Below are 14,996 nucleotides of genomic sequence, written 5' to 3' on the forward strand. Positions count from 1 at the left end.
TGTTTTTCAAATTTTCTCCAGTAAGTGGTTGTTGTTTGCTAATAATAATTGGTTTGATTTTCGTTCCGTTTACACGGGGTGTTTTTTTTCTTCTTCGCGCGCCTAATATCAAGAATGAGAGGGGAACAGTTTCGTGGTTTAGTTTTTTTTCATCTTCCTCACTTCGAATAAAATTTAGTCTAACGTTTGCCTCCCTAGTTCTGCTCCCAATTCAATCGAGCCCTCTCTCTCTCTCTTATTGATTCGATGGCACGGTTCGGATGGCCACTGTCCGATAGATTTTAGCTGTACGATCGTGTCTGTGTCCGATCTGGGTTTTACTAGAGTATCAGTTTTGCTCTAGTCAAGGTGAAATGGAACGATTTAAAAAAAGTATTTACAGTAAGTAACCGTAGGTAGTAGTAGTATCAGTAGTAGTAGTAGTAGTAGTAGTAGTCGTCATTGTCTTCCAGTATTAAAGCATCTCAATGAGACGATAATTACGATATGCTGCCGCACTCCTAGTGGCAAGTTCATTCGCGAACGAACCGTCGTCGTTTTGGCACCGCTTTAGATGAGCTTTCTGAGTGGAAGTGGACAGAGTGGATTCCTAAAATCGGCGTCTCGATATTGCGCGGCCATGTCCTGGTTGGGGCTCCAGTTTCTCTTGCTCGCTCTTAAAATCAAACTGATCTATGACCTGGGATTACTAGGTATGGTTGTCGACGCTGACGGACAGTCGATCCTGGTACGGTGTATTGTCACCAACGAAGAAATCTTATCACTAAAACTTGCTATAAATGGCTGTAATCGCGCTAAAACTAGTTTGCAAACTTCGATAAATTGTAGTGACTATGTGTTTACTTTCCTTTACTATACGCCATTGGTTGTTTGTTGTTTACTGTAAAACGGTGCAAATGTGTGTGTGTATGTGTGTGTGTTGCTTGTCGGCTTTGATCAGTCGGCTCTAAATGTTTGATCGCGTAACTGAGTACAAAAATAGGTGATGGTGGAGGCTTTCTCGAACGGAAACACATTGATTCACACGTAAAGTAAGGTTCAGTGGGGTCTACTAATCGCTTCTGTTTCTAACACAACCTACTCAAGTCCCTAGCCAACCTACAGGGCTGCCTAAGTGTGCGGGACACACTAACGCTTAATGCAGCTAACGAAACGGAACACGTCTATCAACTGTGGCGAGCACAAAACTGAGTCACATGATTAGTAAAGATAGATAGGTCTCGTAACTAGCTGGCTGGTCTCACTCTTCTTCGTCCGTCTGGTCTCTTTCTCCCGTCGGTAATATTTGATATCGCTTTTACGTTGTGAACATGATCGCTATCGAGCATCACCCTAGCAAATCCTCCACGCGACCATCCTCACCTTAGTCCAGTCTGCTAGAGTCCGATTCCGCGATGGAGTGCTTCGATCGACAATTAATCTGATCAACTGTCAACTCGACTACGGTTTCTCCCGGAAGATTGTAACAGGACTTCGGAATTGCTTCGGAATCCATGCGCCGTCTCAGTGGATCCGCCTGCTTACGGAGTATCTTTAATGATAGTGGTCATAGTTCCACTATCGTCCGATACGACACACGCCGGGCAGCACTTGCCCTGTTCCTTCACCAACACCAGATTGTTCTCGCAGATCAGCTCGGCGCACTTCTCCGTCTCGCAACTGATCTGGTGATGCTCACACTCGCACTTGGTACAGTCGTCTCGCATCCAGATTTCGTTGTTTAACCGCTTTATCCCTTTGCTGTCTACGCAGTGTCCGTGCGGCTTACCCTTGGCAGGATTCTCACCACCACCAACGTTAGCACCAGCGGCAGTGGCTGCTAGAACTGCTGCCGAACACTGTTGCTCCAGTCGGCGTATCTTTCGCCGCATCTGTTTCATTGACTTCTGGAAGCTTTCGATAAGGGCTTCCAATCCTTCGATCCGTTCCTCGTTCATGTCGTCATCAACGAAGGACGAATCTTCATCCACCTGCTCGAGATGGTTGTCGTTCAGTGCGTAATGTCCTTCGTTTTCTGGCTGTGGCCGCTCCAGCTCGTCTATCTGCTTAACATTGTCAAGTTTGCCGTTCGTTGGCAGAGCACGCTTCGCACGACTCACCGATCTTCGCTGACGTACCGTGACCGGTGCAGATCGTTTATGATGGCGCGAACAATCCGTACAATCGACCCAGTGTTCTAGATTCACCTGTGGGATCTCATCGCAACGCTTGTAGCCGCCCTGCTTTGCCGGTAACACAAACACGTTGTCCGTAGCGGTCGTTATGTTATCCCCGTTGTCACAGATAATACGCCCCAGCGTGGCTCGCTTGATCTGTGCCAACTGTTCCGGCTTGAACACGTCGTTCTCGTACCAGAACCGATCACCATCTCGCAGCGCTCGGAACTGGCGTACCAGGACGCAGGTGAACAGCGGACCCATCTTTGCACCGGGCAGCTGATCCTCCAGAATACCTCCAACCCACAGGTCGATGTTACTCGGATGTCCGTACAGTTCTTTTAGCTTTTGTCGGATGGCAGGATCCGATATTTCTGCCTGAAGATCATCGAACTCGGTCGCTACCTTCAAACCGCAAAGCTTCCGGTAATCGTTGTATCCTGGTAGGGCGTGATCACGTGACCGTTGGATGTTGATCGCCGCTAGATCGAGTGCTACAGCGTGTGCCACCTCGAACAGACGCTCCGTCAGATCGGTGTTGAGGTTCTGGTTGGACTTTTTCAACTTAGCCGGTACACTGTACAGGCCTCGGAGCAGAGGATCCACACCTCCCTCGTACATCAGCCGCCAGGGAGCGAAGAAGGCTTTATGCAGTGGCAGATGTCCTTGCGCGATCGGTTGATAGGACTCGTTCAGCCGGTGCAGCATCGGATTGATGAGACTGTGGCCGAACCGGAAGGCAGCCGTAGCGAACTCGTTGAAAATGGTCGGATTGACGTTCGAATCGTACCCCCGATATTCGCCCAGCTGAGCCATTCCACGCTCGCCGATCACCAGCGGCAACCAATGCTCGTACGTGATGTGCTGCATGATCGCACCGACAATCTTGCGACTCTCGTAGTACAGCCTGTCTCCATCCCAGTGCGGGTTGATGCGGTGCAACTGTTCCGCTAGTCGATTGTGCTCTCGCATCCACACGATATGCATTGCCGTCAGGCCGAGCTGTTCGTTCACCCGAATGTCCCCTGCCGTGAAGCAGTTGATCTGACTCTCGTCCAAATCTCGCCGACAGTCCATACCGTCGGTCGGTGCGGAGAACGGCAACAGTGGCTTCTGGTTCGGGAAGTGTGGCCCATCACGCAGCAGACCTTGCTCGGTCGTTAGATTACGCAGTTCCTGAGCGAATGCCTCAGTATAGCCGTACACCTGCGACGCGTCGATGAACGCCGTCAGCTGATTAATCTGTTCCCGTGGTTGTACACTGCCGAAAAAGATGGACGTCATGCCCGAACCACAGACGGCACTCGAGCGCACAAAATCGATGCAGCGTCGATTCTGGATGCGAGGATCGCCTGGCGGGATGTCGATCGGATAGCAGGGCGCAGCATACTCGCACGTCTTCTTACAATCAACACCATCCCAGCTCTCCGAAGTTACCGACGGAATCGCGTGGTCTAGATCGTGATCAAGGAACTGTCCCCACTGCATCACCATGTGCGTGATACGATCGTCCGGGGTGATGGTGCTGGTAGAGATGAGGCTGGTCGAGACGAGCCGAGCACTGGGCTTCTTGAACCCATTATACTCAGCCGACCGGTTCCATCCGATTGGACTGTTGAACCCATTCTCGTACACCGGTGGCAGAAGCCGCTGGAACCCGGTAAGGGAAGAGCCCCAGGCCGGATGTTTGTAGTTGTTGCACGTCCCATCCAGCGCACGATACTTCGCGTGGAAGCACAGATCGGAGCAGTTGGGCGTGACACGGTGCGCCATACACCCGGACAGCTGCTCCAGCAGATCGAGATACTCGGGCGACAGCAGGTCCTGGTACCAGAAGTCGGTCGTGTTGGTCGTTAGATTGGCGCCCGTCTCGACGTGCTTCCGGATGATGACCAGTGCCCGCTCGTACACTTCCGCCGCGCGGGCAATCTCGCGGGCCGGACCGGTCGGGAAGCGCACGATGCGGAACAGATCGTCGTGATAGCGTGTTGTATTGCGACCCGTCGCAAACATACGCCCGATGGTTTGATTAATGGCCATATCTACCTCCCGCGATGCTTCGGCAATCGCAATCCGTACGTACTGGTCGCCCGGCAGTGCTTCCGCCTTCTTCCTGCAACGGACAACAAGCGTGGTTAGCGTGATGTGTTCTAGGGACTGGCTTACCAGGACACGGACACTTACTTCACCGTCAGCATACCGCTGGCCGTCGCCCGGCCGTACTTGTTCAGCAGCGAACACTCGTACCGGCCCTCGTCCGTGAACGTGATGTTGGCGATGAACAAGCTGCCGGCGGATGATATACGGTACTTGTCTTTCGGGGTTATGGTACGACCTTCCTTTTGCCATTTGATCTGTTCCGAGATAAGAGCGGTGGCGGAGAGAAACGCAGAAAACATGATTAGAAATGGCGCGGAAGAGCCGCTGGGAACATCGCTACCAGACGTCTAGTTGCTGGAGGAGGAGGAATGATAAGAACAGCTTGTTTTGCAACCACCACCGGACATCGGACATTGTCCTTTATTAACGGATTTTATTGCTTCCATCGCCGGTTGCAGTGTGTCACAAATCAACCATGGAAACCATGTACTTGGTTGCGAGTTCCCAAGGAACTCCCACGTCCCACCAGGAAACAGTGGCATAGACTTCTCACTGCCAGCGGACATCGGAAGCAAATATTTACACACCAACGCGGAACGGCAAAGCGAATATTGACGAAGCAACCGGCCGATACAAGCACGATGCGGCTGCATTAAAGATTTTAAGGGACGATAATTCCGAGACTATCGAGACCACTTCTTCTTGCTTCGCCTTCTTCGTTCCTAAGTCCTTAATGCAAACTTGCCAACTTGCCGGTTCATCTTTTCATCCGAGATGGTGGTCACTACTGAGCAATAAATAGTACTTCTTGCCGGAAGCTTCACCGGATACAGTGCTAAATGCGCTGCCCTGGCGGTCCCCATACCGGAAGCCCATCAGACAGGAATTATGCTTAAATGGATCCATAAATCTTGCCATTTATAGCAGCCAGCGCTCTCTTCGCTCCATTTGCCTCCATCATCGATACGGGCAGGGCAAGAGCAGTGTTACTGTTTCCTCTTATCGGCTGAAAAGTAAAGCAACTTCGTCTTAAATTTGCATAATCTTCCTGTTCCTGCGCCCCTCCCAAGCCGATAAACGTGGTCAAACCTGAGCGGGGGGATATTTTGTCGTAGTCCTTAGAAATCCCTTACCCGTCCCTTACCATTCTACCACGAAAATCCCCCGCTTCAAAACCGGCACCAGAACCAGGATGTAATGTCCGATATAGGTCTCAAATTTCTCCACGCGCGTCTCTCGTGCACTGGGCCAAGAACGCAAAGAATGATCGGAAACGGACAGATTAGCACGTACTGCCCGTTTGCCCGGACCGAAGGCCAAACGTATCCGAGCGGCAACGACAGGACGTTGTCTTGGCATCTTGATGGCTGGGGGATGGAGGATTTGTTGCCGTTTAGCCCGAGTACCGAGAATGAAGGATGGATTTGTGTTGCACGGCTCGCTGTAAAATGAGCTGTTTACAGAAATATGTGGCAATGGCAAGGAGAGGGAGTGCAAACCGAGGAGGTAAGGGATTTGCTGGAATCCATCCTCGGACCATTAGGTTTCTTATTTATGCTTCACCGTTGATGGGGCCGCCCGAGGACGAGGATGGAGCATTCGTGCTGTCTAACTTCTTCCAAAGCTTCGACCACCGGAAGCGTGACGACGTTAATGAAAGGTTCTATCTACGAGTGTTTAGAGTTCGGAGCATCATTTGTCCATTTTGTTTTTGCCATACTATCCCTTACCGTTGTCAATGAGAAGGATCATGTAGGGAGATTAGTATCAATGATGCAGTTTTTGAAGAAACGATACTTCCTGGCCCGGATCAGCGATGCGATATTGTGGTCCAGAAGAGCTGGAACGCTTTGCAGTTGGGTATCGTTACCCATCAAGTGGAGCTTACGCCATTTTGGAGCTTTTTACAAGCAGATTTTTTTTTCTTTGATCTAAACTCTCACTTCCTCCAAGTTGTTTATAATTAAATTCCAAGTGAACGTATTCTTGGATATCGCCATTACAGGACAGCTGTAAAGAGCAGTTCTCGCTTAAGAAATTAATCCATTTTTTTCCTGCATCCATTCATTCAAACCCAATCTAGCCGTGCTCGGAGCACCTCAATCAACTGTTCATATGGCGGTGTTAGTTCTGCATGACATTCTCTAGACCATGGCTCGGTTCGAAGTGCTTCAACTTCAAAGTGGTACCCGTCGCCAGAATACGTCTAGCGTGAAAATGTCTAATTAGTTCGGTTTGCTCAAAATCGCCTAAGCGCGTGTTCTCCGTTGCACGAACCAGGCGCACGGTGGCTGGCTGTATGGGTTGCCAGTATTCCAGGTAATTTCCTATTGAGTGGATAGAGTGCATCTCGCATTTAGAGTGCGGTGCACTGAAGCGTACTCGAGCAAAATCCGATGCATTACACATAACGCCCGTTGATGCGCTGGAAAACCGGCTCCGGTCCGGAAGGCAGCAACGGAAAGGGAATTTACAAGACTTCCTTTTTTTTTTGCACGCTCAACAGGATCTCTGGCCCATCTCACTACACGCTTTTTTTCCTAACCTAGGCCACCAGGAAAGTTCAAAGAAACCGACCATAAAAGGCCCTCCACACTGCTCGCTCTCGCTCTTGCTCTCGTTCACTCACCTGAAGTATATCGTCATTCTCCGCTTTACAGGGCATCTCCACAGTAGTGCCCTCGATGGCATCCAGGTCGTACGGTTCGAACAGGAATCGCGGCGGACCGACGTTGATCACGACCACTTCCGCTTCGACCTCGGCTATTCCCAGCTCATTCTCGGCCACACAGACGTACGTGCCTGTCGTACAAGAGAATATGGTGTGGAATGATGATGAGAACGGGGAAGCATGTCAAAGTCAATCACGAGCCGGCGCTACGTGTCACGTTTCCTACCGCAGCTAGCCCATCCGGGGTTCGGGTTGCGTTTAGATCAATTAAAGATTGCACCCGGACCCGGTGCGGTCCTGCTGTGGTCCACCTTCGGGCCATGTAAGAGCAACAGATTACATCCGAAAGCCCAGAACTTGGTGTGTGTGTGACTACCAGAGGGAAAGGGAGCCAACTCCGAGCGGGCTGCTTACCTGAGTCCGATACCTCCACGTGGTCGATGGTTAGCTCGATCGCATCGTCGGTGAAAAAGACCTGGCTCGTTTCGTTCACCGGCTGTCCGTCCTTTTTCCACCAGATGTGTGGCAGCGGGTTTCCATCGGCTTCGCATTCCAGCGTCAGGGTTGAACCGATTTTCACGTTCTGATTTTCCGGCCCGAGCACGATTCTTGGAGGAGCTGGTGGAGAGAACGATAGAGATAGACATGGCGGAGATCGGTAAAGATTGGAGAAAAAAAGGAAGAGACCATTTTAGATTCGGTTCGACTACACTAGAACACCGGGTACTTGAAATGTGGTCAAGATAGTACAACAAACACATACACTGAGACACATGTGGTCAACAGATGGATTATTCCGGCCTCGGTAGGGAGATAGACCGGGTTCGAGTCCATCGAAACAGAAGAAAGCTAGTCAGAAATATATTTTGTTGTTCAATTCCGGCGTTCATTGTGGCGATATCGGTGTTTATGGTGTCTGTAGTGGTATTGGTTAAAAAGAGACCCCTTTTTTGTGTTGCTGCCTGCTTCACTGGGCCCTGTTTTCCGTTTGACCGTCGTGTGAGCAAACTTCTGGTTTTTTTGGTTTATCCTGCATCTCCGGTGGAACAGGTGCATGGATCTACGAGTCTGAATATTCATTGCTACGGGCGATAAGAACAACTGTATCCAAATCCACCTAAGACCGACGATACTACTCTTAAATGAAGTTCTCTTGATAAAGAACGGTTTGCCCACCGAACGGAAAGCCACGTTTCTCCATGACACGTGGTGGGGCTAAACCAAGCTCACTTTGAAGTGATATTTGATGAGTCATTCGGAGAAAGACATCTCGAGCACTAATGGTACGAATTCCATATCTTCATCCGGCAAACGGCATAGATAAAGTTCAACCCTGGACAACAAACAAACGTTCCGAATGGCTTTCAGTTCTCTCCCCTTCCTGGCAACTTTTTTTTATTCAGCTTTATCCGTCCACAGAATGGATTACGGAGCATAGGGGTGGGTTGCGCCAGGACCCGAACCGTTGCCGATGTCGGGTTATTATTTATTGTGCAGAGATAGTTTTTCTTCTCTGGGCGCTTTTTGAAAATTTAATATGTTCCTGAGCACCACCAGCACCACGACCAAGCTTACGTCCACGACAGTTGGACGGGGCCTTTGTCTGGCTTTAAAACATTGCAGCATTCCCACCGTGCCGAGCAACAGTGTAGTTTTGGTGTCCGGCATTTTTTTTTTTTTTGGTAAGCCAACCTCAGAACATTCTCAGACTCTTGCTGCTGAGCGTTTTGGAAGAACCAGTGACAGGCACACATGGTGCCAGGGTGGAAAATTCCGCTCTCAGCTCAATTTTCAATTCTGCCAAATTTGGACGGGTTTTGGCGTGGATTTGGTGGAAAACCTTCGGCAAAGGTAATCCGGGCACCACCATCTCCAGACGTAGCACGGGTGGCGCACACACGTGGACGTACCCGTAAGGCTAGTTTATTGCCACCGTACCAAGGATACGTGGAATATGGCGGTGCATTCTCGGGCTAAAGAAAACTTCAGCGTCCCAGCAAAAACTGTTGGCTATGGCTTCGATTTCGAATTTATGAGAAATAGAAATGGGGTTTATCTGGGTACACCGGTGTGTGTGTGTGTGTGTGCGGGTGGGCACACAACCCATAAAACGGAAATGTGTTGCAAGGTTTCTACGGTCCACATGTGGACGGAATGCACTTACGCTGGATGCTGGTGCCCAGCATGTGGAGTGTTAGCTTTGGTACGTGAAAAATATCATCCCCTCTCTCTCTCTCTCTTTCTCTCGCCCTCTCATCCTCCCTTGTCTTAAGGTGGGGGGAAGGTGATGCCGGACAGCATTTACAGATTTATTGGAAAGCATTTTTCCGACCTTTCCTTTTTTTGTGGCCGACAACGCCATCCACCATCGACAATAAATTGAAACTAAGAAGAGAGCAACAGCAACACTTCCATATACCGAAAGCAAACAAAACTCCTACCCACCCACCGGGGGGAAAGGGGCGCGTCCCCCCTTTCTTTTAAGGGAAGCTTTTAACGGGACGTTGGCTGCTTCTCGCGCGGGCAGCTGACAGCTGACATGACATCTTTGTTTGCTGCCCGGGCACCGTCAGATTGTCTTTTGTAATGGAAAATTGAACGGCGAAATAAGAAAAACATGTCACCAAAAGTGTCGCCATTTGCTGTGTGTCGCTTGCTTGAGCCGAACGCCAAATAGGTGACGGAATTGAAAAGTTTTCATCTCGAATGGAAAGGTTCTGGAGGTGATGTCGAAGTTATGTTTGGCTTCTAATGGCCGGAGATGTCGGCGAATGGAGGATGTAGCTGATGTTTAGAGGGTGGTCATATGTGGGTAATAAATCTAATTTTCCAATCTCATTTTTACGCACGATATCCTTCAATTATGTGTGGAACCGGCGTGGCGTTTTGTGCAACAAGTATAAGCACCCAAAAATGCAAATCAAAGTGGAATCATTTTTGTGCGGCGAGCATGATAATAAGAAATGGCCTACATGTGTACGATGCTGTCCCGACGTGGGTCGTGTGGTGTGGTGCGCTGCTAAACTTTTTATACGGATGAATAAATATGTAAAGTAGCTTTTTTGCTCTCCTTTTGAGGATGCGTGTATGCGTGTTATAAAATGGCTGACATTCCTTTTTATCATGCCAAGGATATAGAAGGGACTAGAAAGAACCTCGAAGCAAAAAAAAAAAGATCATCAAGCGTTAAATGTCAGTGTCCAAAATATCGTGTCCTCAATCAAAGGACACTAGCGTGAAAGACTTTACGGTCCCTCGGTGCGGCAAAGACTTCAAACGCCAGCATACTCTAAATTATTCATCTCCATGTGATGGCAGCCTGCTGCCGGCTGATAACCATCACCACCAGAAACGGGAGCTCCAGCATCGGATCGGAGTTTAAAGCAACCTATCAGCTGACCCCTTTAACGGCGAGGTACCTCAAAGTAATTGGAGCCCTCTTTACACGACGCTTGTCACTTGCTCTCTGACAACCACAACCGGTTCACTGTCCTCATGCCTCATACAGCAAACCGTCTGCCACACGATGGAATCGAAATGAAATTAAATGACACGACAAGGTGAAAGATAATTTGATTGGATCCATTTAACCATGGTTCGACCCATGGCTCGTTCGGTGGTTTATCGGAAGATGAAATGAATATTGTATGCTGGAGCGCTATTTTTTCGCCGCTGTCGGGGTGTTGTGTTGGTTCCTCGTTTTTAACACTTCCTTCTCGTTCGGCATTGGAGGTTCGATCTTTCCGTTTCAGATCGAGTTATAGGTATGGAGGTTGTTTTTTTTTTATATTTTCTGTATTGAATTAGACGACGGAGGATAAGAACGATCGAACTTCTACGGCCGGCAGTATCTGCTGTCTGACAATCGGCACGTTTTGTGTGTGCGTGTGTGTGTTGTTGCTGTCCGATTACGGTACAAGACAATATCGTTTGGAAAGAATCATAGTGGGCTATGAAGTTGTTTCTACCATTGGCTATCCAATGACTGTGCGGCAGGACAATGGCAAGATGGAATTGTCTTCAAGATGGCTTTTATAAATTGATGATTTCTTTTTAAAATGCTTTTAAGTTTAAAATACAATCATAGTAACGACAAATTGGAGTCGAATGGGGTTTGTCGCTAGTAATGCGCATTGCATGCTTTGAGGCGAATGTCTCTGAAGGAGAAAATTCGCTTCGGTTAACACAAAACGCCTAAAGGTATGCAATTCGCAAAACACACATTTTTTTACTACTTTTGTCACGTTGGTGAGTCTGCAAAAGTCGTTAAATCCCTCAAAAACTTTACAACTCTTCCAATTCCAATAATCTTCACTCTTAGCTGCCCTGCTTTCTTTAAGCCGATTCTTCATCCGATTCCCTTTTTGATTCAATTACTTGCATTCAGTATTCGCGTGCAAATATGCTTATCTTCTACCTAGACGTCTCGTCGTTTTTTGGTTCTTCCATTCTTGCTTGCTCCCTTAGCGGTTGCAATCCATCCCGGGTGCGAGTCGTGCGTCAATCTCGGGATAAGGGTTGCTGGATGTTAAACCCAACACGAAACACCTCCACCACCGCATGGAATGGGGAAAGCAAATCGGAAATAAAATTACATTCCATTCATTACAAATCACAATCAAACGGTAATTTCGGTGGACGTGGCTGCCTCTGCATTTCTCCCACACACAAGCCAGAACGGTGGCAGACATTGGGAAAGGACCCCAATCGATCGATCCCGGTGCGAGATGCGGGTTGCGAAAGAATGCAAAAACCTTTCGGGCTTTTTCGGGGAAGAGTATCCATCTTTTACACGTACCGTAGGGAAGTTTGTCCCTTCCTTTTTCTTGACAATCAAACACCTTTACGAGTTTTCCCTTGATGGCTGAGTGAGAAATGGAACTAGTCACCAGCACCCAAAGTTTGGAGGAGGGAACGTCTACGGCACTTCCTGAGATAAAATTCCATCCCTACTGATGAGCGTAAAAGTGTCGTGGCGTAGTTTGTCCCGCCACTCGAGTGTGTTTGCGTATTGTATTGGATGCCGACGTTTCCGACGCGTTATTTGAAATTCAAATTGCATCTTTCATCGACACATCACTCAGAATCACCTCATCGAAAGCATGCTTTGGTAGTAGTTTGTTAGCGAAGTAGTAGTGGTAGTAGCAGTCAGCATTCCGCCTCCCATCTTACTGGGGTGACATGTTCTGTGCTGAGCTGTGTTATGTGGGACCTTACTTTGTGAGACGAACGAACGCAGCGTTACTGAGGCATGAAATTTGTCAATCTGATTATCGAGCGTTGGAAACCATCGAGCAATCGGGAAGGTATCGGGTGCACGTGCCAAGAAGCGATCCGTCTGTCAGGAGTCACTTGATTTTGGACGCTTCGTTGAAGTCACCTTCTCCTGAACTGAATGCTGGAGCTGGAGCTCTTCGTGTCGCACGCACGGAAACCATCATCACAATCATCGGCATCGGCGGAGCAATTTCGCATCCTTAAGTCAGAGTTTCCGGATGAACGTCAACTTGAAAACGTCATTATCGGAGAGACACCGGAAACGCACAATAGAAAACTGGAGCACTCTTTCCGGTCGAGCCTCTCGGCCATCATAATTGGCAGCAGTTGGAAAAACTTCTTAACTAGCTTTCAAGTAGATGGTTTACATTTTCCACACACATACACACAAACAAGCCTCCAATCGTATGAGAAGCAGCAAGAATCATCTTTCTCGCAGCTTCTCCCTCGGCAGCCTTAATCAGCATCAACATTGACGGACAGAGCTGTCTATTTTGGGACGGGATCGAATGTTGGTCCTGTGCCCGGGTTTTCTTTTCCCTGCTTTCTGTTAACTCCATTTCGTAACGTCAAATCCGAAATCCTCGATAGGGAGGGTGAAAAAACGCAAAACGATCCCCTAACGACCCGGCGGGTGGTTGTGTTTGAGTAGTGCAATTTCAACGATGAACATGCACGAGAGGTGTTTTTCGCTGTGAGCGAGATCCTACTGATCCTAGTTTGTTGGTCTTTCACACTGGCTGCCTCCGACTGGACTGGAGTTGATTCATCACGAACCGAGAATTCTACGCCCGTCTATCGTCTATACTCTAATCATGATGGCGAAGATCCACTGACAAGCACTAACGCGTCTCACTCTCCTCCCCAAAGCTCCAATGTACCCTTCCCACCCAAGCATTGGTGACAATCTGTTTATCCACCGGATCGTTGATTAAACTCTCGATAATGGATGCGTCAAATGTGCCGTCCAGAGCCGGGTGAATCGAAGCTTCTGCGGCCCGCAAGTGGCAAACCAATGACGTTTGCATGCCGACGCTCAGTGCTTATCCGCCTTTTTTTTTCGATCCCCTGCCCTGGATGCCCATTTTTATCATGGACACGATGAAACGGGATGGGAGGGGCATTATAGTTGTGAAGAAGGGCCCGAAACAAAAAAAATGGCTCTGCCAATGATGATGTCTATCTTCTGTCAACTAGTCCAATGCTGTCCTTCAATCAAACGAACCTTCACTGTTGCTCTAGAACGAAAAGCTACCGGGGAACGTGATGTTTATCATCTGTTTTTCGTTGCTTTTTCGTGCTTGTTTCGTTCAGTGTCCACGCAGGAAAATATTGTTCTCCTGTTTTCGGGTTGGCTTTTTTTTGCTTCGGTTTTAGTACAATCAACTGTTTGATACAAAAAATTGTTTGGAATTCGTTCATTTGCGGGAGATGTTTTGCAGCCTCATCATCGACGACAACAAATAACATCATTGACAGGAAAGCATGTTGTATCATACTTTTTTTCTGTGAGTCTGTGTTCTCGGAGCTTATTCTTTGTTTTTTAATTCGATAACCTGCTTCATAATGTTGATGAACAAGCGGACGAGTAGCAAACGGTACAGGAAAACAATAAAAATATGATGATAATTCTATTATAATTTATAATTGTTTCAGTAGAATTTTGCTGCTCTCAATTGCATACTTGCAGGCGTTCGTTAGTTTTGTCCGATGAAATCAACATACGCCGGAAGTTATGCAATGAGGGAAAAAGGTAAACTTGTTTTCACTACTTTTGCGCTTGCAGGCAATCAATTATAATTCCACGAGACTATTTGTAGACAATAATTAATAAACGTACACACACACAACCAAGCGGCTGCTTGTTTTTCGACATGAATTTACAACCCTTATCGTCATGTGCGACACAGTTCCAAGAAATGAAACAGTCGAACCGCAGCGAATGTTTACCGCCCGCCAGCAGAACACTGTCCAACACTGTCCAAGCGCGGCGTACGATAGCCCTCAGCACCTACGCTAGGCCGCTGCGAGTGTAGCAGCGACGACCGCTTGATGGATGCATTTAATTAAATATCGATTGAGTATTGCGTCGGATCTGAAACGTAAATTGTCTAACTGCATTTGCTGGCGATGATGCTGCGTGCTGGCGTATCCGAACAGGCCTGGCAGGGCGTCGTCATCATCATCATCATCATCGGACGTTTGCATCGACGTCAACCGTAGTACAGCACACCGGTCGTAACCAAACATCAGCAAGCGTTTGCTCCGAATCGCAATCATTCCGCAGCGGTCCGTACATTCCGGTAGTCGGTTGTGTGTAGGGCTATGTTTGTAGCCGGCACACGCTAGAGAAATCGCAATCGGTTTCGGTTGCTTGTTTTTCGAAATAACAACCTTTCGGCTGGACGCTGGGCGCAGTGATAAATTACTTCCGTACTTGACTGCCCGTTGGAATAATGTTCCAACTCGAGAAATATTTAATGAGCGACCCCCGACATTCAGTGGGGTTAGGAAGAAAATTAAATGCTGCGACAAATTTGTTGCACCAAAAAAAAATCCAACAGAATATCACACATTAGAACGATTAAAACATTAATTGATGTACGCTTCAAACTCTCCTCACGCCTTCGAATGTGATAAGATCAAAGGAGATATTTCTTCTTCAACTCCGACACTCGTTATGGTAATTTATGACTTTGACAGTGTGCTACTTCCAGCACGAGAAAATCAAATGCAATCACATTAGATGGGTGAAATCGATCAGTTGCATCACAACACTCGGTGCATTCCAG

The 14,996-nt window shown here is 48.1% G+C and overlaps 1 protein-coding gene across 3 annotated transcripts in view; it reads right to left on the reverse strand.

The window, feature by feature from the left end:
- Positions 1-113: 113 nt before the first annotated feature.
- Positions 114-14,996, reverse strand: part of LOC118510216 (peroxidasin) — a 37,597-nt gene continuing 22,714 nt past the window's right edge. For all 3 annotated transcript variants that reach the window (XM_036051780.1, XM_036051777.1, XM_036051779.1), the window contains 4 exons: positions 7,342-7,545; positions 6,886-7,058; positions 4,341-4,510; positions 114-4,269 (listed from right to left, as the gene is read on the reverse strand). In XM_036051780.1, the coding sequence (XP_035907673.1) occupies positions 1,521-4,269; positions 4,341-4,510; positions 6,886-7,058; positions 7,342-7,545 (3,296 nt within the window). In that variant the 3' untranslated portion in view covers positions 114-1,520. The remainder of the gene's footprint in view (positions 4,270-4,340; positions 4,511-6,885; positions 7,059-7,341; positions 7,546-14,996) is intronic.

The sequence above is a fragment of the Anopheles stephensi genome, chromosome 3 (genome assembly GCF_013141755.1).
Source record: "Anopheles stephensi strain Indian chromosome 3, UCI_ANSTEP_V1.0, whole genome shotgun sequence".
NCBI lineage: Eukaryota > Metazoa > Arthropoda > Insecta > Diptera > Culicidae > Anopheles > Anopheles stephensi.